This window comes from Lepidochelys kempii, chromosome 3, assembly GCF_965140285.1.
Source record: "Lepidochelys kempii isolate rLepKem1 chromosome 3, rLepKem1.hap1, whole genome shotgun sequence".
Classification (NCBI taxonomy): domain Eukaryota; kingdom Metazoa; phylum Chordata; order Testudines; family Cheloniidae; genus Lepidochelys; species Lepidochelys kempii.
The window spans coordinates 13,741,447-13,768,583 of NC_136382.1; the positions used below are offsets into that span (position 1 = coordinate 13,741,447).

Below are 27,137 nucleotides of genomic sequence, written 5' to 3' on the forward strand. Positions count from 1 at the left end.
GTATAGTATTTTTTGTCTGTAGACTGCAAAGTGATTCACAAAGGATGGTATGTATTATTATACCCATTTATGGAAGAACTGAGGGATGAAGGGCTTCTGCAGGCTAGTAGTAGGTGTGGGAATAGATGCCATAATTCCTGACTCCTGCCCTGGGCCCCTACGCTACCTTTCTAAGGGCTTCTCTACATTTGAAAATTTACCAAAATAGCTATTCCAGAATCATTATTCCAGATTTGGAGTACTTACTTCAACATAAAGCCCCATTAAGATACTCTTATTCTGGAATAGGAAGGACTTTTTTCTGATTTCTGATTTCTGATTCAGGCACTCTAATTCCAGAATAAGAGTGTCCACATGGGTGGTCATACCAAAATAACTCTTCTGCAGTAGTTATTTTGGTATATTTCCAAGTGTAGATAAGCCTTAAGGTATATGAAAAGAAACGCGTGTACATCTCTGTGTGAGGCAGTACTAAGAACTCTAAAACATAAGAAACTTCAGTGTATTGGCAATAACAATGGGATCATTGCTCAATATTCAGGCACACAAACCACTAGAGCTGAGCAAATAATTTGTAGCAAAAAAGAATTGTTTGATTAATTTACCTTCTTTTTATGGTCATGCATGGTCTTCAAGTCTTACAGATTATTCATTATTTGAAATCATTTGACAAATAACTTCTATGAATAAATCTTCACCTGGAGATAATCCAGGAGCAGTTCATTGTATCTGATATTTGAAATTCGAGCTGTGCTGGTTAGTTCTGATTGGAGACAGAGTGTATTTGTTGTTATTTCTATTCCCTGATTGGATGATTGTAACTTTTAGGGTATGTCTACAATGCAAGTGAAAGTGTGGTTGCAGTACAGGCAGGTGGGAGCTTTAATCTAGCTAATTTGGGTAACGATATTACTGTAGACATGGTACCATGGGCTTCTGCAAGGGTTAGCAACCAAAGTGTCTACCCAGGTTCCTAGTAGACTTGTACTCTGGATGCTAGTGCATGGTGAAGACCACACCACCATATCTACATGACCATTGTTATGTGTGCTAGCTAGATTGAAGCTACCACATGCTACTATCACACCTTCACTTGCAGTGTAGACGTACCCTTACTAACAAGTTTCAGGTGCAAGTACTCATTTTTAAGAGTTGAAAGAGTTGCCACAAATGTCCTGTAACAGTCACTTTAACTTCTGTTTCCACAAACATTCCTATAGAAAATGTGTTGTCTATGCTGATGGGAAACTTACACAATGGGAGTATGAACATAGCAAAAGTATAGTAAGTGGTTTATTTGTGCAAACAGGCAATATTTGGGGAATAGCCCAGCCCTACTCACAACTGGTTTCACTAATATATGTTCAATTTGGGCCTGATTTTGCAACTTTTTCTCAAGGTGCTAAGCACTTACTGATACATCTACCCCCATTAAAGTCAATGAGACTATGTCTTACTATGCTCACCAACATCAGGGTTGTACAATCTAACATTTCATTGCAGAAAACCACAGTTGAACTTTGGTTATGTTTATACACACACATATCACACACATCAGCTACAGAGACATCAATTGACAGTCACTCTGTCACCGTCATATTGCTGTACCCACATTCTTAACAATCTTTCCACCACATGTCTATTCAGTCACATACACATTCAGCCTCACTCTTAATACCACTCTCACCTTCAATTACAATCATCCCCTCTTACCGCTATTAACATATACTCACTCAGACACTTTCACATTCAGTTACATACCCACTCCCCAACATTCCCATTCAGTTATACTCACAAAGCTACACCCACACCTAATTAAAATCACACCCTCACACTCCCATTCAGTTATATTACCAATGCTACACCCACACTTAATTACAATCACATTCAATTAAACCAGCAATTCTGCACCTACAGTGTAATCCTTCCCTCACGTTCACATCCACTTACAGTCAATAGCCCTCATTGGGAAGCACATGCCTGCTTGTCATATTCAGGAACACGCAGGAAAAGCCAGACCTTCCTCTGTCATTTTGACCACATAGAAAACAAAGCAAACACAATTGGTTACCAGTAATCATGGAAGGTGACTGTCCCCAGGCAATGCCTCCCTCACAGCAAAATACCCCCTGGGGTGTGTTACCTTCCTATCCTGCTAGATTCTACTATCAGCACTTAGATACTGCTCGTAATATTAATTATAATAAAATAATAATTTCAGTATGATGGCAACTAACCAAGATCAGGGGTCCAGTATGCTAGGTGCTATACAAACACAGTAAGACAGTCCCCTCCCTGAAGAACTAACAAACTAAAGAGACAAGACAGACAAAGGTTAGGGGAAAGGACCCCTTATCACCACACAGTGCATGAGCCCCTCACAACCATTAATGAGTTCTTGAGCACAATATGCCTTTGGGGAAAAGAAGTATTGTTTTTCCCATTTCATAGATGAGGAACCTGGCCACAGAGAGAGCATGATTTGCCCCAAATCACACGGGAGGTTTGTGGTGGAGGGGGGAATTGAATCCTGATCTTCTTAGTCCCAGTCCAGCACCTTGATCATAACCATAAGACTATCCAAGAGACTATCTCTTCCCTTTGTTGAGCCCACAATTTTGCTGTTGGAAGGCCTTGGGCCCAGATAGCTTCTGTTAATTTCAATGGCAATTTGTCCTGGTCCTACAAAACTTTTTCTGGCAAAATTCAACACCAGCAGGCTGATCTCTGGGACATTAGACCTGATTACGGTCTAGGCCAAAAGTCAGAAGAAGGGATATCTGCACTGATGACATTGAAATCCATGAACCTGCACAGTGATATTGAATATTATGAATAGAAAGAACCAAATCAGAAAAATAGGAGCTATGCACAAACACACCATTGAATTTTCACCCCTGCTTAGAATTAAGTTTGATCTGAACCATTTATTTATTTGTTTATTTATTTATATTCTTTTTGCAGTTCTTTAAGCTCCTTCCACCCCCAGTTTTCCTGTTCCTTTGCTCTTCCAGCTTCCACACTGGAAGTAGAAGCCCCTGAAATCTGGCAAGACTTCCTGCTCTTGAGAGATTTCTACACAAATTTTGATTCAGAGAGATAAGCAAAGCTCTGGATAAATAGACAAACTTCCAGTTGCTTATTCAAATGGACCCTCTGATCTCTGTCAAGTAGCATCGGGAAAAAAATAAAATGCTACTTTTACCCAAACAACTTTTGCTGCAGTGATATTTATTATTTTATATTTCTAAATTTAGAATATTTCTACAACTTGTTCCTTGCAGTGGGCTGGATCCATCAGTCCTTATTCAAATAGAAATCCTATTGAAATTCATAGTAGTTCTGCTTGAGAATAGACTGTAGGATTTGGCCCAGTCTATGGCTATATGCCTGTTGCCACAATAGGAGACACATGGCCTATTCAGAGATGCCTTTACTGGATGCCAGGCCACAAATAAAGAGAGACATGTGGTGCGGGGTAAAATTAGCCACTGTTTTATTAAATAGCCAATTGAGCCAAATCAACCAAACCTAAATCAGTTAGGATGTCTTTGTTGATCCTGACCAGGACTAATATGTGATTATAACATACACTGGTTCCTGCAATTACCACTCCACAGCCAATCATCCTACCTCCTGAATCCCTGCTCTATGCATGGAGGAGGGGCAAGAAGAGTAGTGAAAGATCCTGTCCTCCTACATCCCAGCCAGGACCTTCAACCAGTGCTGGAGCCAAAAGTGATATCACAAGGGGGAAGGGCCAGGAGTGGTGTGCCTAGCAAAGTCAACAGCAGGGGTCAGCAGAAAGAGAGCCAGATTCACCCTGCTGTTACCTTGTTGATTTCAGTGGAATTATACCAGTGTAGAAGTACCAAAGAGAGTCATTATTGTAGAATGACCAAAGGGAATATTTGAGTATCCTCATCACAAAACTTGATATTCTTCTATTTTAAACGGCTTTGGGGTGGTTTGTGTTGGTTACTTGTTTTTGTTGTGGTAATTCCAGGCTTGCTCTTGTGAATATTTCAGTTGCAAGTATTAAATCACCCGCTCCAGCATTCTGGCTTCAGACAAAACTCATCTGATGAAGTGAGCCATAGCTCACGAAAGCTTATGCTCAAATAAATTTGTTAGTCTCTAAGGTGCCACAAGTCCTCCTTTTCTCTTTGACCTTGTAACCCTTTCTTATGCAAGAAACCCTTTCCATCTAAATTTTCAAAAGTGACTAGTGATGTTTAGTGCCTCCATGTTGGGGAATCCCATGTATCAGACATCTGAAAGGAGCCTGGTTTTTGTTTTTGTTTTTGTTTTCAGAAGTGCAAAGTGTCCAACCATTCAAAGTCAGGCCCCCCGTCAGCTATCAGGAGTTGGCCACCCTCAAAATGGAAGCACCCCCATTCTCTAGCAACTTTTGAAAACCTGGGCTTAGCCTAATCCTATGAAACTGCTGGGGTCTGCTGGTGTATATGTGGTTGCAGGATCACGACCCAAAATCGAAGTCCTAGGTCTGCCAGCGAGGCAAAATTGGAATCAGAAGGGAACACACTAGTGAGATCACGATAATGTATGTTATTGTTGGTAATAATCATTTATTATTGTTGCTGTTCTTATTGTATTTTATTATAAAACAATGTAGGCTCTAAATGTCTGGGTCCACAGCCAGAATAAAAAAAAAAACAAAGCCTGGGCCACCTTGCCTTTAATTTTCTAACTGCTGTTTTGTAAGGCTGTGTCATGCTTCTCAGTTCAAACACGCTTTGGCTCTTTATTATTCATGGGCCTTTTTCTCAGCCAGTGGTGTTGAATAATAAAACAGCCCAGGATCAAATGGGCCAATTCTCCACGCCTGACACCAACTGCTACTGTTCACTGGGCTCCACCAAGCGTTGCCTCTGATAATGAGTGGGATTTGGTTAAACAGTAAATTAATGAATAATGAAATATCCAGGTTGATCAGTTAGAGAGCACGCTTGCTTGGCCCCTGGCGAAACGCTCGGGGCAGAAATTACTCTCAAACGGCACTTGCCTGTCTGCTGGTCTGGGTAACTATTTTACAGCCTATTGCTTGACAGAATGCGGGGGGTGGGGGGGTATGGAAAGGGAAATGGGGAGGGAAGCGGGCAGGACAACCTAGTTATCACCTTGCTAAATAATGTATATAAGGAGCGATTTGCAAATATGATTCTGAACGTCAAACAGTGGGAGAGTTTAAAAAGACGGCTAAGGGTAGGAAAGAGCCGGAGCTAGATGACACTGATTTAGTTGGGGATTGGTCCTGATTTAGCTGGGGACTGGTCCTGCTTTGAGCAGGGGGTTGGACGAGCTGACCTCCTTCCAACCCTGACATTCTGTGATTCTAGACAGCTAGATACAGAGGGAGGGCGGAAATTAGAGGCCTCCTTAGAGCAAACCCATTTGTTTCAAACAGCAACTTTGCTAGAAGCAGAGCTGCCCTGTCCCCCGCAATGGCAGTGTGTGCAGATCCCTTGGGGCTTTCACTCTAAAAGGCGATTCCCTGTATCCAAACAGGGCCATCACTGGAGACAGCGGCAGCTTTGGCATTCACTGCACTGGGTGTAGGATCGGGCCCAATGGACACGTTTCACTGATTGGCTACACGTTTTCTATAGCAATACCTACCCCACCCCATGGCCACAGAATACGTTGTCCCTCCCCTCCAGTTTGAAGTTGCTGGGTACAAAATCCCAAACCCTAACTGCAATACTGAAGGGATGTACTGTACAGTGACACAGATGTGAGTTTGCAGTAGACAAGAACTCTCTTATTGAATAGCACTGTTATAGCCTTTCCCCCCCCCCCCACCCCCCAGCTTCCAGCTGAGTGGGAGAGCACCTGGCTCAAAGATTGTACCGCAGATTATGGCATCCCATAGATGTTCAAGGACCGCGGGCACATGAAGGAAACTAAGAATGGCTCTAGCAAAACGCATGGAAGGTGGCCACCTATTTGGTATAAACAGAAAGAAAGAGACTAACCCAGAAGTGAGAAAATAACTCTCTAGACTTCATTTTCTGCTCTGGAAAAGACAAGTAGCAGTAAAATACTCCCCACAGGTCAATAATACACGTAGATACACAGACCCACGGAACCATTACTTATCTCTTGCTACAGAAAAAGCATCCCCTTATCACACATAAATGGCGTTAGAATTACGCCCTAGCAGAGATCGGGACTGTTACTTCCCCGAAATCATTAGAACATATTTCAAACAGAAGGGGAGGTCGAGCAACCCGACCCCAGCCTTTGTTATTCTTCTAATCTCCAAACTTTGGAAGCAAATCCTGATTTCCACACGCTACGGGCGGCTGCGGGGTGGGGCGGGGGGGAGAGAGGAGCGGTGCTTACAACATACAGCCTAGAGGTCGGTGCTTGTTTCGTTTAGGGTGTCTGATGTCGCTGGGAGGGTATCCCGGAAAGTTAAGGGCTAAACAAACTTTCAAAACTTAAAAGAGAGGGCGGCACATTCCATCTGCCCACAAACACCAGTGAAGGGATAGAACCTGCAGACTTCACTTGAATACTTGGGTTTTGTATAACCAAAGGGGTGTGAATTAATTTGGCTGGACCAATCTGAGTTTCCCTCCATTTATATGTTTGAGTATATACGTTCGTATATAAATATACATGCACATTAGCTAGCTAGATAATGTCACAAGCAATTTAAAATCTGTTTATTATGACTACGCACATCATGCACCAAAAATGGTCTGAAAAATTGCATCATCAAAAGTCAATGTTTATAATACATAAATAATCATTTTAGAGCATTTCTCTTTTTCCCTCTTACTTACATGGTTCCAATTATAAATAGTAAACTGATGTTAAACCAGCCTATTTACATGAAGGACGTGGGCCGGGCACCCTTTGCTAAAAGTTAGCTTTGTTTTATCAGGCAATTTGTCTCCTCCCTCCCCCACTTCCATTATAATTGTATCATTATTCTACCATCTTTAATACACAGCTGGGCATGCTCCTTTCCCACCACCTAAACAGAACGAACTCTGGAATCAAACAGAAACATCCGAGTCAAAGCGAGATCAATGACGATTCTCATCCTAATTGTTGCTCTCTGCTTTTAGCCTATTTTGAACCCGGAACGACAGTCCTTGCTCCTGTAAAACTCGCACTCCCTCCTGTAAAACACCCCCTCCCCCCGACACACGCACACACAAACACAAACACACACTGTACTCATGCTATAATTTTAACCGAGGCAATACTTCCAAATACAACTGCGAAAGTAACTGATGCTCTTTGTCAGTCTGAATACCTGACTTTGATGTACACTCATAAGGAAATATCAAAACACTCAGACACTAGATTAAGTGTCCCCTTATATTGGGCATTTGTCTGCTCCTGTATCTGAAAATATATCAGTAATAAAGAATAATAGCAATAAATTATGATATTATAATATAGTTCAGAATTGATTCCCAATCGTGCACTCGACATATTGCTATCTTTGAAGGCAACAAAGGTAAACCTGCATACATCACTCAACACCACAGATAAGACGTTGTTTAATTTACTTTTCGTGGTTGCTTTTTCAAGTCTTGTAAAGAATGTAATTCCCTTCTTTAAATTAATGGATATAGTTGACAGTGTCTATTTGATCTCTCTTGGTGGGAATATAAACGCATCAGTGCAAGTGTGAAATGCTTCACTCTGAGAATTTGGGGGAGCAAAAATAATGACATCCAATGCCATTTTATAGAGAAACTGAGTGGCAACTACAAAGTCCATTCTGTAATGAGTGCCTTCTACTGCGTTTTTAGCCCGTATCGTATTAAGAAATGGTCACCCTTAGTTGATGATCAACAGAAGGATTTTATATGTGACACTCAAGAGATGACATTGACAAATAGAGGGACCATCCTGCTCCCATCGAAATCAAAGGGAACTTTGCCATTGGTTCAAATGGGAGCTGGAACAGGCCCATAATCGTGTGTGTGTGTGTTTCATATGAAATTTGAAGACATGAAAGGCGTCAGAAGTGTTATCATTTACTTAGTGCAGCATTACATTTAGCAGCTTCTGCCTCGGGTACATATGTAAATAAAGAAAACTCTGCTGCACATGGCAGAGCAATATTTGCAGTCACTTTCCCTTTTAACAATGAAGTCTGAAGCTAAGAGTTTCAAAAGGAAGGGCAAAATAAACTGCTTCTCTACTTCTTCATGACGCTTGTTTGTTTCTGATGGGGTGATTTTGCATGTGTATAATGCAGAATCTGGAGGAGGAACAACAAAGAAAGTGTATTTATTTGAAACAATGTGGTCTGAAATGTCCTGAATTCTACACATATGTATCCATCTCTCTCTCTCTCTCTCTGTTAATGAGAGAGAGACAGAGAGAGAGAGTTCAATGAATAGATTTGTAGGCTGGACAGACGTTTGACTACTTTCATCACAGGGACAGCGGAGATGATATTTATGAGATCTGGTATAAATGTGGGGCACTCTGTTTAGGTGGGCCAAAAAGGAGTTCACCCCAAAGGTATGAAAGACAAAACTGATGTTTACGAGTCTATAAATCAATGTGAAGTTGTGTAATAGAAAATAGAGCTAGCAAGAGTTTAGAACAGAGAGTGAGGCTAGACAGAAAAAGGAAAAGGGCCTCCCCGGCCATGACTGAGAGAGCAGATTATAAAAGAACAGCGTGGTAGGAAGTTTTACAGCGACACTTTAATGGTGGTGGTGTGTATTTTTAATCTTAGTTTATAGGGATAGATAGATAGATAGATAGATAGATAGATAGATAGATAGATAGATAGATAGATAGATATCCGGGGCCTGATCCGGATGGATTGAAGCCCCTGGAAGAAGCGCGATGAGAGCAGGACTGATCCCTAGGATTGTTTTGCTTCGCGCTATTGCATTTCCAGAACACGTCCCGAATTTACTTAACTAACTAATTCATTAATTAATCATGATAAATCTTAATGAAACTGCGATTACAGCAACGTTACAGAGCCCGATCCTGCCGTTTCAGTGCAAACGCCCGTCTGTCATTGATATCCTGGGAAACTTCCCAGCCCCCTGTTAGGGTGTTTTAACGGCAGGTAGAATCAAGCCAAAGGGATGGTGAGTTATCCTGGCTCGTAACCAAAGACTTGTTACGTCATTGTTGCAGGGTAACAGAGAAACTTCCTGGTCCTCTCCCCTCGCATCCCCCCACCTTTCGGTAGGAGTCCGTGGGCCTGCTAGCCCTGTTTTGAATATTTCATGCAAAACATATGGGCAATAGAAAACGCTTTGGAAATAAACGTGTCTAACTTTATCTGAGCAATTCCACGGAAAATCATTAATCCTCTTCCTGTCCAGGGCTGGAGAAAACCCTCTAGATGGTTTTTAATAGATTTTGTGGTTGTTTTTATTAACCATTGCAAGCAGTAGATGGGTCCCGGCCCGCCTACAGTGGCGTTAATTGCCAGGATTAAGACTCTCAGACTCGCTGTTCCCCTTGTGTTTTCTTTCCAGCTTTAGTTTGGGGCTATATTGCTTCACCCACTGTACATGGATCTTCAAAATACTTGCTATGTGCGCATTTTTATAATACGGGTGAGCCTTTCCCATAGAGGCGAAAGTAGGTCACAATTGACTCCAGCCCTCGTCTGGCTGCTGCAAACGGCGCCTAGAATTCTTCTTCATAAAACAGACTTGGGGTTTTTTTTCTTATCTTGTGTAATAAATTATTTCTATTCGTGGAGTCAAATGGGTGGGAATTTGTGTTGGTTGTGTTGCTCTATAGAAATGTAAAGCAAAAAAACCTTCCAACCAACCCCTGACATCCCCCTGCCTTTCACTAACAGGAAAATAAAACCAGCTAGGATGTGCATTCAGTCTAAGCTGGCACAAATAGGCCACTAATTATCCAGATTTCTTGGACCCTCAATGTTCCATATTTGTCTAAACACATGCCTATATTAGTTCTAAGAGGGGAGGGTCCGGACAAAGGCTGATGGCATTGGCAGGGGCTAAACTGGTAGTTTTCCCATTTCTAATTTGCATTGAACAGTGTTCTGATCTCATTTAAAACATTTACCCTCAGTTTAAATCCGGAGTCATTCCAGTGTCACTCCAGATTTATATTGGTGCAAATGAAATCAGGATCTGTCCCTATGTTCCTTATAAGTGTCACTTCCAACACAAAAAAAGGGCTGCTTGGGCATTCTTTTTGCTATGATCTCATTCCTAGTGCTGCAGTTATACAAAAGGAGGGTGAAGCTAATCCTACCTTGTAAATATCAACACCAAGCTTGATCCATTGAACATACAAATAGAGCAGAAATATCTATCCATCGATCCCCACACATATAACTGGGATGGGGACAGTGATACAGCAGTGGGGATCTCGGACAAAATGTTTCCTGTTATAATAATACAGAGGACTTTGTTTTACTAGCTCCTACTTGGATCTGAGAAGATGTATCACTAATCTAGCTAGTACAGGCAACATTAAACAAAAGATCACGTTCACATGGCATGAGGTTTATTATGTCTGTTTAGAAAGAGGAGGAAAGGATGTCAAAATTATAGACACCTCTGAATCAGACAGAAATAAAATGCCAACATTTCTGAGAAGCAATATTTATTGTAATTTTTTTTTAAATGTAGAGACATATCCTAATTTTCCCAAAGCCCAGATTGGGAAAATAAAGACTTCTTGGCGTTATAAGTAAATCCGTCTGCAGAACTGAAGCAGCACCAACATTCAAAAAAACTGAAGAGGAAAATACAACAAAACACAACAATTTTTATTCTTCTTATTATTTATGTAAATCAGGTCATCACTGGACAAGAAACCAATTTCTACCCATTACCATAACAGCTTGTCTATAAAGAACAGAAAAAAAAATCAGATAGGATACTATCTAGTGTCAAGCGGGTTTTTTTTCTTTCTTTTTTTTCTTTTTTCTTTTTTTCTTTTTTTGTTTTTAAATCCCCCCACCCATTCACAGAGGTATAGATTCACAGATAAATAACTCAAAACTACTTGCTCGCCATATTTACACATTCCCGTTAAATTAAGCATAAATAAATATGTACAAACTTAACATTGAATGCCTCTCCGCATTTCTTTTTAGGAAGAGTCGCTCAGCTGATATTTCTCACTATTCAAGGTGATCCAAAAAGGCATCAATTTTGGCATAAGAAGGGTGGTGGTATCACTTCCCACTTTTTCAGTTTTTATGTTCATTTTTATAGCTATTTTTGTTTGTGGGTTTTATTATTATTATTATAACACGTAGATATACTTAGGCTCTTTTGTACTGTCAGATATTTCTAAAATGTATTTTTTAAAATGTTTTCTTTTAGATTGGTATAAGGAAATAGAAAAAAAAATAGTCTCCTTTAAGTCAAAAGGGGTATATTGTTGGATAACAGAAAACTACTTTTCCAGTAGCTCTGGCGATCTTCAGGACCCGAAAGGCGCATTACTGGATCGAAGTAAGCTAATTGTTTTTTTCCCCAATTAACAAAAGATTAAAATGGTGCAAAACAAGAATCTAAGAAAAGCTTTTCAGAAAACATTAGCAGGGTAACTTTTAATCTTTACAGCTCTGTCGTTTTCAAATTCGTGGGCATATTTCAGGGCTTCAGAACTAAAAAAAAAAACAAGCTCAAGGTATTTGTTATAGAACTTGTTCAAGCTACAAGACGGTAATTATATAGATACACAGGTACATTTAATTGCCTGACTAATCTCTGGTCATGGACCCTATTGCGCTATCAGCTTTGGGTTCAATAGAGACTTTTGGTGACATGATATGGCCCAATATTAATTAAATATCCAGGTTTTCTCCCCATCCTTAGGGGGTCCCTAGAAATGACCTATGTGACATAAACTAGACTCTGGATTCTTTTCTATCTCGTGTTAATAACAAAGTGGCTTATCAGAAAAGCTGCAGACAGCACAGGAGCTGAGTTGCTCAACCTGGGATACACATGTATATATATTAAACAAATTGTTTAAGGGTGAAATTAAATTTACAGTAACCCACCTGTTTGGTTTGAAAACAAACTTTTCAAGGTCTCTCCTTAAACGTTGCCCTTGAGTTAAAAGCAAAGCTGCCATGTTACTCCTCCTGTTTATTGATTTATGATCCCGAGGAAACCAAATCTTTTAATAACTCAATTATCAGATAAACGTCAAAGGTGCCTAGTCTGGGGAAGTGCAAAAAGACTGGGTAATGCCTTGCAATTAAGTTATACTTTCGTGATATTTTGAGAGCAGGAGGCTGAATTATGTGTTTAGAGGGATAGATTGTTCAACAAAGTTATAATAATCAGTAATGGACGCCTGCTACCAGTTGCCAAATATTAGATTATGGGGAAATCAATTAGGTTTTAAACCCATGCCATGTTTTTGCAATTTAGAAATGTCCACGAGCTTTCTCTCATTACTGGGATGAGGGGGCGGGGAAATATTCCACTGAAATCAATGGGTTGTTTGCCCGAGAAAAGAAAGAGCAGGTTGTTGCAGGCTCTTTCTACCCCATCGAGATGTTTAAATCTGTTGAATTAAACTCCTGTTGCCTTCAGTGGGTTTGGATCAAATCTTACGGGACTGAGCCTGCTCCCACCAAACTCAAAGGGAGTTTTACCATTGATTTCAGCGAAAGCGAGATCGGGCTCTTATAGTGTGTTTATAATGTATCTGCTCCGAGATTAATTGCAAATGGCATACACTTTTCAGATATACTACAAGATAGAGAAGCTGAACTGTAGACTCCTTGGGGCAGGAACTTTATATCTTTATATCTATTTGTGCAGATTGGGATCTGGTGGTGTTTGGGGCTTCTGGGAGCCATTTCATAAATATTAAGCAATAGTAGCCATTTGTTCAGTACAACAACGCCTTTTGTGTTCAATAAACCCACTTCTGCTGCTGCGCGTTGGAGAGTTTTTAGCTATGCCTGTCTGGCACATTGCAAATGCTCTTTACGTAGACCAGCTTCTGCTGCATGCAATAGTTGGTGACTGGTTTCCAGAAACACACTTGTCTCTAACTGACAGAAAAGAGAGACATGCCTTGAAAGAAATATTATTGGGATTAATTTCCACTCAAGTGTTTCCCCCCACATCACAGAAGTGGCGAGGAGGCTGTCTTGTAAGGAGGCTGAATTATGATGTCCATAGGCTAAAGCACGCTGACTTCTCTTACAGGTGAAATCAAGGGAACTACTAGGAAGGATTTGGCCCCAGCTGTTCAGATGCTGTGTAAACAATCAGAACCAAAGATCGCAGTGACCTGCCTCTGCCTCTCAGCCATAGCTGGAAACTCCTAGATTCTAATCCTGTCTCTGATTTGCTGAGAGCCTTTGGACAAGACATTTAACTTTTCTGAGCCTCCGTTTACCCCTTCTGTAGAATGGGGATAATAATGTTTGTCGGCTGAGATTTAAATTAGGATTTATTTAAGGCTAAATTTTACAGGGTTAATATTCCCATTGGCTGGAATGGGGATATCCTGTAAATTAAGGTCAGTGGGATTTGTTTTATGCATGCTCAAGTCGCTGGTTTGAAACGCAAGGTAAATTTCTTCTCTTGAAGATAATCCTCTATATTAACAGTAGCAAGGGTAGGAAAGCCAAAGAGGATCTCAAATGTAAGTATTTCCGAAGTCTGGTATTCGTAGCCAAGCAAATGAGGATGGGTCTGGGAAGCGAAAGGCGTGGTCTTTGATTTGTTTTAAGAAATAGTTGTTGGGGAAATGGAGAAAGGGGCAATAGTTTTACACGAAATTCATTTCCCCCCTTGCAGTTATTTAGAAAACAAAGACCACGTCTAGAGGGTTGACCTTCGTCTCTTTGGGATTTCAGACCTGCCTGAGACTCAATGAATTCAGCATCTGATCTCAAGTTGAAACAGAGGGTGAAATCCTGGCCCCATTGAAGTCAATGGGAGCTTTGCCACTAATTTGAATGGAGCCAGGATTTCACCCAGTGAAAGGATTCCTTAATGCATTAATCTCTCTACCCCACCGAATAAATACAATTCTCCAAGACTGAACAATCCAAGCTGAAATTCATCTCCTTAAGCATAGGTATTATTTTCCATATATGCCATAGAAGGGCATGTCTTTAAAATGTATATTAGTCATAAACCATCACGTAATGCACCCAATTACTGCAAAACAAAAAAAAACAAAAAACCCACAACATCGGTGTTATTTTTTCCTCCTGCTGAATTTGTTCTAAAACAAGAGTCACAGAAACATCTTAAAGAAAAGGAGGACTTGTGGCACCTTAGAGACTAACCAATTTATTTGAGCATCAGCTTTCCTGAGCTACAGCTCACTTCATAGGATACATGTAGCTCAGGAAAGCTGATGCTCAAATAAATTGGTTAGTCTCTAAGGTGCCACAAGTCCTCCTGTTCTTTTTGCAGATACAGACTAACACGGCTGCTACTCTGAAAAAAGAAACTTCTTAATAACTTTCTAGAGAGAAATAGAGTGAGATAGTCATTTAGGGCATTCGCCTGAAATCCCACCCCTCCCCTAGCAGGCACCCACACCATTGCATTTAGCAACTCCTTTCACTCGGTGTATCAAACACTAATGCCCAAACAAGTGTTTGCAACAACCCTTCGACAAAACGGTATCCTTCTTCTCAACATTACATCTCGATTTCAGTTATTTTTAATCTGGTTTCAATTATTCCCTTTGAGCTTCTTTAAAGAAGGACACCTGCAGAATTCTGAAACCACTGGCTTTGATTTAAGAAGACAAAAAGTATTAGAATTGTGGATTATTTTTCTCTGTACCTGATATATTGTGTAGGGAGCTCTAGTCCTCTTTGAAGAAGCTCATAAGCCAAGCGGGCAAAGCTTTGGGAAACAGAAGAAAATAAAATAGTGCATACTCCTGAGAAGGAATTACATACTCAATTTTTGTTACTAGCACTTCTTTTTTTAAATTTTTTTTTTTGCTAGATCTCTCTCAATACACCCACACTATTAGAACAAATTAAATATAGAGACATTAGCATTGTTGGGAATATAAACCCTTTAGAGGAAATTAGGATACCTTAAATATAAGATTATGAGTTTTAAACAGCATTAACCTCTTACTGGACCTTATTTTCAAATTTTGCACCCTAAGAGCCAATGCAGTTTTGTCATCAATGCTAAATACCAAATTATACATATCTAGCTGTAAACGCTGGTAATCTAAGCAGAGAGTCTGTCTAGACCAGGAAAAGAGGGTGCCTTTTCAAAATTGAGTTAATTAACTGGACTGAGCTAACATGACTTGAAACACCCAATGTACTGTAATTAATGTAGACACTGTAATTAATGTAGAAACAGTTTAATACATTTACAATTCTATTAGCAAGTCATATTGTAGCCTTTGCTACCCAAACCAGCCCCTTTTCTAGTCTAGATAGATCCGGAGCAAGATAAAATGAGGGCAGGGTTGGGAGTGAGGGGTGGTGATGCTAGGAGTGGAAATGTCCCAGATAATATTATTGGAAGATTTTTTGTTTGTTTGTTTTCCCAAGTGTAGACACAGGACATTGTTTGATTTAAAAAATAAGATAGACTGTACATCTGAGCCCAAACAAGAACCAAAGCACGGACACCAAAGTGTTTCTCTGATTTCTTCCAATAAGTTATTCATTTCTTCCTTTTATTATTATTATTTTATTCCCCCCCCCTTCAAAAAATCATTTTAAAAAAAGGTGAGAACAGAAGTGGAAAAATCCTGGTGGTTGTCTTCAAATGTTCCGTGTAAGAGACATTGAGCCACTGTTCTTGCTCCATTGTGCGCCTCTGATCTTAAGTTATTGTCTTTCTTTTTATTATTATTTTTGTCCTACCTAATATAATTCTTCCAAATCCCAATCCAATATTTTTAAAGCTAAAATTAAAACTGTTTTGTTTTAAAAGATTCTCTCTCTCTTTTTTTTATTTATTTATTTTTCTCCTTTTTTCATTTTCTGTGTTTCTCTTCCTTGTCTCCAGTTTTACTACCTGGTCCTTCCCCAGATGTGTGCCTGTTAGCAGTGTTGTTGTTCAAGAACATCTTGTCCATGCCTTTGAGAGCTTCAGTCAGGTAGTTTTGGAGGGCTGTGAGGGCAGCACAGATAGCTGGGGCCCCAAAGCCATGGGTGATGAGGCTGAAGTGAGTCAAGCAGCTCTGAATGCCTGGTTCCAAAATAGGGCTGGGCCTGCTGTTGCCAATGGGTGTCCTGTCCTGGGCCAAGAGATCTGTGAATTCTTTACAAAGTTGCCTGCAAGGGTAGCAAAGAGAAGGAAAGAGAGAGAGCCCAGAGTAGTCAGAGTCACTTCACTTCACTTTGATTAACACTTTGTACACAGCCTGAGACTTCCAAGGTGTCTGACATGCGTTAAGACAGGCAGCTGCCCCTCTCATCCCACCTTCCCCAACCACACACATGCTAGGAAAATGTACTATAGTCATTTTACACATAAATGAACTAGAGTGCAAGGAGGCTGAGGGCCTGGCCCAAAGCCTACTGAAGTCAATGAAAGACTCAAACAAAGCACCACAGACAATTGGTATTGAAGTTGGATACAGAACTCAAACCTGATAGATAGATAGGTAGATAGATACCAGTTTTCTTTCTATCTAGAGCTTGATCCTGGTATTAATTATTATTATTATTATTTTCTCAGAGATGAATACTACCTGGCCTTCATGTGAATGCAGTACCACCAATAGCCTGTAAATGACTCATTGGGATGACTGCTAAGCAGGATTGCTGAATGCCAAATGTAGTCAGGTCTTTCTCTTCCCATGAATCCTGAATGAACTCTTCCCATGGGCGGGGGGAGTGTTCAATGATGTAAGCCAAGAGTTGCAAAAGTGACTAGAGAGTTTGTGTGGCTCTGTTTTCTGAGAGTTCCGAACACTCACCTTCTGGACACCAGGCCCCCTTTAGGGTGTCTCAAGTCTATCACCCCCAACCTGAGACCCCCCCCCCCCATCACTTTTGAAAATCTTGGCCTGTCACGTCCACACATTCTGTCATAGTCTCTAGTATAGATGCTTCCAGGCCGTCTTGCACAGGGGCAGCATTGTACAGATTCTGTGCCGGGTAGGGGTATTTCATATAATACCATGGGGGGTGGGGGAATCCCCATGATCATCTGACTCCGATTCGTTCCTTTTAAAATCAGGTCTCACTGCATCCGGTGCCACTCCTGGAATCTGCCTCGCTATTTGCAGAGCCCCCGCCCCGCGCGCTCCACGAGCAACAAGGGAGAGCGAGCCGCCAGGTACAGTTTTGCTGGGGCAGCAAAAGGTAGGTGAAGACCTACGCAACAGCCTTTGCCCAGGGCGATAAATAGATACCGGTGACTGGTTGCTGCTCTGCTCTTGCCTGGCCGAATAGAACAAAAAAACACCTTTTGGGGGGCAGCGCTTCAAAAACGGGGGAGGGGGGGTTGACCTTTGGTGCTTGTTTATCTTCATAACAGCTCGTTTGCCACCTCGGAGGATGAAAATTGAATCCTTCCCTTTTCATTGGGTGGCTTCCTATGGCTATACTTCGCCCCACTCACATGGCCCCCAATTAAACAGGTGCATCATCCCAGGCAAAATAGAAACTCAGAGGGGAAATGATAATCCCCCCCCCCCAAATAATAGCAACACTGAGGAAGGAGAGAAGAGTTCGTCTGTGATCCTCTGAAATTCCCGATGGGTTAAAGAGTTCAGAGAGTGGGGAAAGATAAAAGTCTTATCCACTAGGAAAGTGCAAAAGAGGAAACTTTGAGTTTGCAGAGCAAACGGTAATGAGTCAAACCCTTCAAAGCTTCAAAGAGCAAGGCAGGGTCTGCGAGCAGTTAAAGTTCTGGGACAGTAATATCTTTTGACCCTGCGGAAAAGGGCAATCAAATTCCAATCACGTCTAAAAAAAACATCTGGACAAATTTGAGTAAACGATTTTCCACCCCTCCATATATTTCTTTAAATTGCGCTGTCAACGGAGCAAGCGACGTCCTAGAGCACTAAATAGTTTGGGTCTCGCCTGCGAGAGAGTTAACACAGGGGCCACACCCAGAGCTCACCACCGAAAACCTGAGCTGGCCTTGAAACACCAAACCATATGGCCCGAGAGCCAACGACAGGAGTAAATCAAGCGAACTAGAAAAGCTCCTGCAAAAGACCCAGAGAGCCAGATCTACTGGCAGATTTACAAGGTCCCCCCCCTGCAGCTGCACATTTCTTAAGTCTACAGGTGATGAACGGTGCACATTTTGGGGAGGGGAGATTACAAATTATTTGGTCGGGGTATTTGATGGATAAGGCGGCTCGCTCTTGAAGTCAAGGTGAGTTTTTCCTTGGACTTCAGTGGGAGTGGAGGCAAGGCCCAGCCACTCCTACACAGAGAGAGAGGCATGAAATACACAAACAGAGAGAGAGGCATGAAATACACAAATAGAGAGAGAGAGGAACGCACACCCGAAAACAAACAAGAGGAAAGAGAGGGAGCTGCAAACTCATACACAAGGAAAGAAAGAAACACGGAGACTCCAAAGAGGTGAAGGAGGAGCAAGGGGGGGGGGAAGAAAGATACACAAACCTGGGGACACGTGCACGCTCACACCGACAGAAAGAGTCGAGCCACCGTGCGTGTTTCATGCGCACACAGCTCCAGAGCCGCGGGCACAGCACAACGATAGGCACAGACGGACACGTAGCGTTACGGGTCCATACAGTCAGACCCAGGGCCAGGAACACCCACAGAGCACAGCCTCTTCCCCCCACACACCAGGACCGGGGGCAGCGAGGGAGACGAACTCGAGAGAGGGCGATCAGAGCAAAGCCTGTCCGAGGAAGCTCCGCGGGGGTGCTCCGCAGAGCGCCAGCGAGCGGGGGCCGCGCGGAGGAGAGTGAATGTCAAAGCCCTGAAAGCAAAGCGGGCTGGGGGGTGGGGGGGACACCGCTCCTACTCACTTGGTAGCCAGCAGCATGTTCTTCCTGGAGTGGAGGTCGCTGGGGTCCGTGTGCTGTCGGTTCAGGTACTCGGAAACAGCTTTGGCTGGAAACTCCGTTTCACAGATGTATCCAAAATCCCGAGCTAAGTGAACGGCTTCCCCTGCAGAGAGAAGGGCCGCCTTTGGTCATCACAGGCCAGCAGGGTGGGTTAGTGAGGAGGCTGACCAGAAAGCGGTTCAACGGAGCCCGCTGGAATAACCTGAAACACGCTATTGCCGGAGGTGCTGGGCACACTTTGAAAAGATCCGCTCAATCTGGCATCGGGGAGGCGCAACCCCAACTGAATTCAATGACCAAGACCGTCCCATGGGCCCATTATTCTTGGGTCAGTCTCTTTCAGCAGAGCACATCCCTAGTTTTTGGTTGAAGGAGTCTTCGCATGGCATATATGGTCTTAGCTCTATTGACTTCAGTTGAGTTTGGCGATTTACACTGGTAGCGGTTCTAGTCCCACGCGCAGAGAGAAAGTGTGTTCTCCATACCTAGATCAACTCGACTTTCCAGGGTGCGAAAACAAAAAAGAGACGTCCTGATAGGTAAATGGACCCGGCCTTTAAATGGGCAGAATAGGTTTGTATTTTCATATACCAGAAAAGTGGCCCAAAAGCTCTACCACAGAATATCATGTCGTGTGTGGTGTGTTTATATTATACATTATTATAGCCACATCTGGAAAACAAAGCAGCCAAGTGCATTGTATCCAATGGAAAGTGCAGTTTTGCATAGATCTGATCACAATGCAACAGAAGCTACCCATTCTACCCGCACCCTACCCAAAAAAAAAAAAAAAAATCCCAATGAACGGGGACCTTTCATATGAAAAATAATAATTATTCTAACTATAATTCTAATTGGCATTTCCTCTGCCTGCCTGGTTTCAGGTTTCTACCCTCCAGAGGTTCATGTCATCAAACTCCTACTGATGTACTTTCTACCACAAGAAGAAGACACAGTAGCTGAAGAAAGGGGGGGGGGGGAGAACAGACTCTAGGGGGATCCCATCAGATTACAGCTCAACCCCTCTAGAATAAAGCATTAAAACTCTTTAAAGCACCGCCTGCAGGACCACGAGGAAGATTTCTAACACGCAAACCAGCTATGTCTAATAATTCTAGTACCACATTATTTTTAACGATCAGGACTTACTTTAAATCGTCATGTAAAAAACAAAACAAAAAACACAACCCTTCTCAATAAACACCAAAAAGATCAATCACACTGCCCGCCAAATGCAAGGATTTCAACTGACGGTTATTTCCCCCACCATCACCCCCCGCCCGCGCACACACACACTAAATTATGTGCAGACACCCCATCCTCACTGCTTTTTGTTAATCCTGGCCGGAGATGAGTGAAACATTTATGCTATAGGAAACATAATTTAACAAGAAAAAAAAATCCTATTGTCAGAAAACAAGATAAATCTAGAGCAGATGCAACCTCCTATATGAGAAGGGAAATCTTGAAGGTAAATTGTTGATTTTTAAGTAAATCAGAGGTCAGTAACATATAATGAGATAAACACTGTATAGTTTTATATTATATTTATAATGTATGTGGAGTTCTATAGAGAGAGAGAGAGAACTCCACATACCTTTGTGCTATTTGTCAACTTTTAAGATGTTCTGATTTTGCTATTCGTGTGAATGTATAGTTTTACACACACACTGCATAGATATAGGTATGGGGTGTGCTTGGGTGTGTGTTTGAAACTACCTATTAATTAATACATACGAATATGCAAATCAGACTATGAATGTATTTTCTTACACTGTAAATGTTTATATATAGTGTCTAACTATGCATTCATAATTTGATAGGCGTTTTCATGTAATGTACTATGATTTATATATATATATACACACACACACACACACACTATATCATCAAAATGGAAACAATACTTATAACTAGAACGAATGTCTTGATTTTGATTTCACATATGAGTGTGTAATTATGTATTGCATTTATAATTAAATCAGAAGATTGTAAGTTAATATACAGTACAAGTCTATCTGCACATGCATAGGAGATACGGCATAGTGTGTTATTGTACACATTGAATGTTAATCGCCTCTTTGTGTATGTATATTATACATACATATAATTCATAGGTTTCAGAGTAACAGCCGTGTTAGTCTGTATTCGCAAAAAGAAAAGGAGTACTTGTGGCACCTTAGAGACTAACCAATTTATTAGAGCATAAGCTTTCTGATGAAGTGAGCTGTAGCTCAGGAAAGCTCATGCTCTAATAAATTGGTTAGTCTCTAAGGTGCCACAAGTACTCCATATAATTCATAGTTATATCCACATAATTGTTAGTTATAATTTCTGAAGAACCAATTTGCCTCAGAATAAATATAGTATTTCCTAAAAAAACAAACGAGAGTCTGTGGATTCCACATTTCACGTCAAGTACGGGATAGCGTTTGTTCATTTAAGAGGAGGTATAACTTAAGTATTTCTCCCCCCCCCCCTTTTGTTTCTTTCTTTTACCCTCCCCTTTCTTCTTAAAGAAAGGGCTCGTTTGTTTCTTTGTTAAACTTTCACCCTCAGGTAAACTGTACTTATAACTGTTAATTTGTAATAACTTCTTTCCTTTGCTGAAATAAAAAAAAAAGTTCTTTATTATTTTCGTTCAATGGCCGTATTGTAATGTGCATCTGTCATAATTAAGGTTGGAAGTAATGAATTAGCTAAAGTCCTGGATCCAGCACAGGCTAGACCATTATTCAGGGAAGGGAATGGGAATACTTGGATAACAGCAGAGAAAGTTCGATTCTGCAGATCTCACTGAGGCAAACCTGAATTCAAGACACCCATTGGAGTTAATGGGAGTTTGATCAGTGACTTCAGCGTGACTTAAATGGGGTCCTTAAAGTCTTAATTTCACCCACTATTATGCATGTTAAACAGATCTTAATGCCACCGCTGCAACGATTTCCACTTAATCCATGAAACTTTGCAAAATGTCAAACTCCCAAACCGAAAAGAGTTCGGAGCAACCAACAGCGCGAAGAGAGCGTGCAAATTCACCGCTTACCTTCCACCAGGGAGGTGAGTAAAGTGACATTTGCGGCCTTACGCCTGCCGGCTGGTAAATTCAAACCGATTTTTTCTAGCCTCTCTCTCAACGATCTCCCCCCATTTTTCGATTTGGCTCTGGAATTGCAAAGAAATTAACATTCTGATTAACCTCGGAATGTCCCTGAAACAAACTTTTAGACTGTGCAATCTAAAGACCACTGGAGCTTGAAGGGGTTTTAACTTGAGGTTAGCATATTGTGTGCGTGCTTGCTGGTACAGATTGCTGAGGTTTGCTTAATTTGACTAGGTTCCCCCTCCCGCTTTAGCTTATAGAAAACAAATTAATAGAATGAAATAAGTTCTGTATAAGCTGCTGTTAGGGAAGAAACCAAATTGGTTCCTACAGTATAAGACGAAGGCGTATTAGGATAAGATTGTATATCTAGGTGGAAAGACAGGAATATTGGATGAACTGATAGGGCGTACCTAGAGGAAGCATGGAGGACATACGGGAAATCGATAAGAACACTTAAGGAAGAATTCCATAGATATTATACAGGAAATGTTGAACTATTATATAGGGAACATGAATAATTAGTGATAAGAGTACCTAATGGAATATATATAGCAGATTATTGATAGGGACATTAAAAGGAAGGCTGTAATATACATGGGAAATGCCGAGTTATTGTTAGGGCCAGGTATAGTTTTGTACAGATGGTTTTAAATCCGGGGGTGAAATACTGGCTCCATTGAAGTCAATGGCAGTTTTCCCATTGACTTCAGCACGCCAGGATTTCACCCCAGATCTTTTATCGCTAACAGCTTTTTTAACTGTATACAAGGAATATGAAAGGAAGTCAAATCCTGTTGAGAATGTCTCTCTACCTAGATTCTGGTATCTCAGTATTTTGTGACAAAGTAGATAGGAACCAATGGCAAGGTTGCAAGAGAGCAGCCATCTATATTTCACATGGTCTGAAATATAGATATTTAACCAAAAGCTTCTCTAAAATGTAGACTCAAGCTACAAAGTGAAGTCAGCATAGACCACTGTTTGGGTCCTGGGTCTTCTCCAGAAATCAATGAGGCTCAATAATGGTGCATGTGTTTAACCTTGCTAGTTATATTTTCTATTTGAAATCTCTCTTGCAGATGTTCTCTTTGCTCCACTTTCTATTACAATGCACAGGCAGATTCTCATCTGTAAGTAAAATAATCTGGCTTCTTCTTTCCTAACAATATGTCCACATATGACACTCTGGGAGAAGGACTTGGGCAGAAAATTACCACAGAGGAATGGGATTTGCTATGGGAAGGAGGATCAGCAACCTCAGTATCTATTACAATAAAAGAAATGTTCTTTAAGGTACTGTTTCAGTGCTACCTCACACCAGTCAGGTAAATTTTAATACACATATGTGTGTGTGTATTAACATTAATCTGACTGGTGTGAGGTAGCATTGAAGCAGTACCTTAAAGAACATATCTATCTATCTATCGTGTATATGTATGTAAAATGGGGATAAATATTGGAGAAATTGTGGTTAAAGTGGAGATTTTATGCATATATGGTGGATATGTCCAGTCATTAGAAAGTATTGGGATAAAACCTGTAACTAAATATCACAAATTGTTGGATATTTATCACCAAATAATCCTTTGGTAGTCCTTCAAGGGCTGCCCAGTGGAAATAGTCACACACAAAAGTAAATGAAGAATTAATAATCTCATCTGCTGGTAGATGCTGGACTATTGGTAGCTTCTCTTTAGAAAAAGAAAAATAGTCCAACCTTAGAGGAATGGTTCAAAAACTATGGGAGGCTGTTGTTATGGAAAAATTAACACGCCAATTATGTACCAGCAAATTAGATAGAGAACAAATAGATACTTAGATATTTGGTGGCCTTTTGGTCAATATCAGACAAAGTACATTCACCGGAAAAAAAAACCCATCACACATGGGTCCATTTTTTAAAATATTAGCATTTAATAGACATGTCTGGTCCCTTAAGTATGTGGATACAAAGATGTCACTAAATCAATAAACTCACAAGAAAGGACATATTGTAGGTGTAATGATGCTCACTCTGTAATATAGTAACATCCTTTTAAATAGGAATATCTGATGACTATATTCTTGCATAACGTCTCTTTAAACAAAAGCTAGCTTTTGTAATGAACGCTTTGTTTCTGATATTTAACTGGCAAGGATTTGTAAACCTCTTAAAACTTCCTAACTTAAATAAATAAATAATAAATAAATAAAATAGTGTTTCTTTGTTTTAAATCTCTGCTTCTTTTACAGGCAAAAATCATAATAGCTGAGCTTTCTTATCTATACTCCTCTATTCATAGGGAAGACCTTTTATTTAAATAGAAGCCTTCCTCTAAAATGTATGTTTGGGTAGATGAATATATGTATTTGAGAGAGAGAGAGAGAGAGATGGGAAGAAAGTGTATGTGTGAGAGAGAGAGATCCCTTATTGACCTTACTGTGAGCTGCCTTCTCACTGTCTTGTACACTAACATAACTTTATGCATTAATTTCCATGGTTTTATGTTGCTGCTTATTTTTGCCTTGCCTTAAGTTCTACACACACAACTACAAAATAAGAACACCACATATTTGCAAATGCCTTTACCGTAGTATAGGCCTTCGACAAAATCCTTAGTCTATGTATGTGTCTACGTAAATACCCACATTTGCTGCAAGGCCTTACCTTCTAAGTACTCCTCCTAGGAGGGATGCATTCAGACACTCTGGGGGCGAGAGGCGTCTTTGAACTTCTCCCACAGTTACTTTATACTTTGAAGTGGAACTGAGCAAGGACAAGCGGCCAGGTACTGAGCAAAACACCTCTCCCGTATTGACTGACATTCCACCCAGGAAGCCATCTTTATTCATCATCAGAGAAGTAACAGATTTTGGAGGAACTGGAACTGGGGAGAGAAAGAAGGGGTGAGTGGAGGTATAGAACATGACCACACATAAGAGTACAAACTGACCAGACTGGCTAGTCTGACATCCATAGCATAGCTGAAGAAAAGTGAATTCATAGGCCCAGAATTCCCTAGTAGCTACACCAATAAGAGTCACCCTTGCCTTGAGTCTACAGGAAATTGACCTGGATGGGTGATAATGGATAGGTAGAGGTGCAGTGGAGTACAGCTGATGTATATTGGTTTGACAATTTAAAAAAAAACCTATGTATATTATAAATGTATTTTAAGTGCATTTCTCCCTAAATTATTTGTTTGTAAGCCCTGTGATGCAGGCATATCTTCTTGTGTAATGGACAGTTCCTGGCACATTGCTGGATTACAAGAATATTAATACTCCTCTTCCTGACACTTCTATTAGTAACAATGATAACAAGTAGGAATACATCTAATGAAGTCAAAGGAGTTACTGGTTTAAGTGAGAATCGGAACTACAGAATGCAGCAAGGAAAGGATTACTTTATTACTGTTTGGGGCTTTTATTAAGACAGGCTTTTGCAACGTAATTAGCACAATTATTTTCCCCCTAAAAAGGTGCATTAGAAAATAGTCTATCGGATTGTTTAGCATGTTATGTAACAAACAGAAAAAAAAGTGGGACGATTCAGTTTCTAAATAAAACTGGTCTGATTACAGCAACATAAATACATCAGGGGATTTTTTTTAAAAAAAGTTTGCCCCCTCACTAGTACCAGAAAAAGTAGTTAATTCCTTTGAAAAACAAAGAAGATGGCTTTAGGGAAAACCGAAGGACTTATTCTAATTCTTATAACAAACACCTATTTTGCTAAACTAAAAATGAAAGCAATCCCCTCCTGATACGAATTTTGTTTACCAAGCAACTTCAAGAGCTTGTTCATAATTGTGTGCAACTGTTATGATTTACAGCAGGTGCTCCACTCAATCAACCAATCGCTTTAATTTATAGACAGCGTCGCTGCATTTGCCCCGTTGTTTCATTTCTGCAAGTAATTGATAACAAACCGTACTTAAGGTATGTTTTATGCAGGAGTTAATAAGAGCTGACAGCTGCTACTGCTGCTTCCTTTTGGAATCACTGCAGCCTCATTTCCGCATAGAACGTGTGTTCCTAAACTCTAGCTTTGCTGGTGGTAGTCTAGGGGGCATATTTTACAGAGAAGACTAATTGATTACACACCCCTGTACAGCAGATTCTCCTTTGCAATATCGCATTGCCAGGCAATCAATTGCAAAACCAATTTTGCAAGTAATAGGTTCTCCTACACAAATACGCCAGCTATTTAGGTACTTCTAATACGTGTCAGTTAAATCATAAAACCCTATTTATTTGCAACATGTCTGGAGAATCAACCCATTGGAGTTGGGGGGATATTTAAGTCCTCTGGGGCTGCTGAACAATAAGATAGGAGATCCTAATACCTTAACAAATGCTAACACCTGGGCAACTACCAATTGTATGGCCTCAATGTATGCAAGAGACAAAACAGGGTTTCGCTGTTGTTATAAATTATTTCCTACCGCCAGGCCGGGTTCTCACAATAAAAGCTCTATAACAGCGAAAACGCCAAACGCATGTAGATTTCATATATACATATTGCCTCAAATAGACTGTATATGGTCTCGGATGTAAACAAGTTATTTTGAGTGGCTTTACTGGGGCGGGGGTAGGGGATCAGAAACTGAAACGGATTCCCGTTTCGTATTATTCTGAATAAGACAATGTATACATCTTCGAAAGGACGTTTCCAGCTTCTCAACTCTAGCCCGTCACATAACTTGAAATTGGCACAAAAACAGTTGTAAAAGAGGGACAGAAGCCCGATGTGGTTTTTCCATTGCTATTAATAGGAATGTTGTCATTGACTCCACAGATCAGTCAGATCCTTTGGTTTTAGGATGCTTTAGGGGTATATGTTTTAAAAACAAAAACCCGCTCCGCTCCCCTCCCCTTTGCGCTCCATTTTTCAGTAAGATGTTTTGCAGAGTCACTCAAGTGCCCCCATCAAGACAAAATCGAGTTCTTTTGAAAATAAATGAACATACACATGCTTTGAAATAACTAATCCTTTAAAGGACCACTAACAACTGAAATCATTTCACTTTACAATTTTCTCCACGCCAACAAACACACA

The 27,137-nt window shown here is 40.7% G+C and overlaps 1 protein-coding gene across 12 annotated transcripts in view; it reads right to left on the reverse strand.

Annotated features, from left to right (window-relative positions):
- TFAP2B (transcription factor AP-2 beta) overlaps window positions 1–27,137 on the reverse strand; it is a 219,602-nt gene that overhangs the window by 176,889 nt on the left and 15,576 nt on the right. For 4 of the 12 annotated variants that reach the window (XM_078852041.1, XM_078852043.1, XM_078852040.1 and 1 more), the window contains exons 4-8: window positions 24,744–24,963; window positions 22,037–22,155; window positions 18,952–19,093; window positions 16,002–16,261; window positions 14,793–14,855 (exon numbers count right to left, since the gene is read on the reverse strand). In XM_078852041.1, the coding sequence (XP_078708167.1) occupies window positions 14,815–14,855; window positions 16,002–16,261; window positions 18,952–19,093; window positions 22,037–22,155; window positions 24,744–24,963 (782 nt within the window). In that variant the 3' untranslated portion in view covers window positions 14,793–14,814. The other 8 variants (XM_073335725.2, XM_073335735.2, XM_078852045.1 and 5 more) reach the window with 5 other exon arrangements.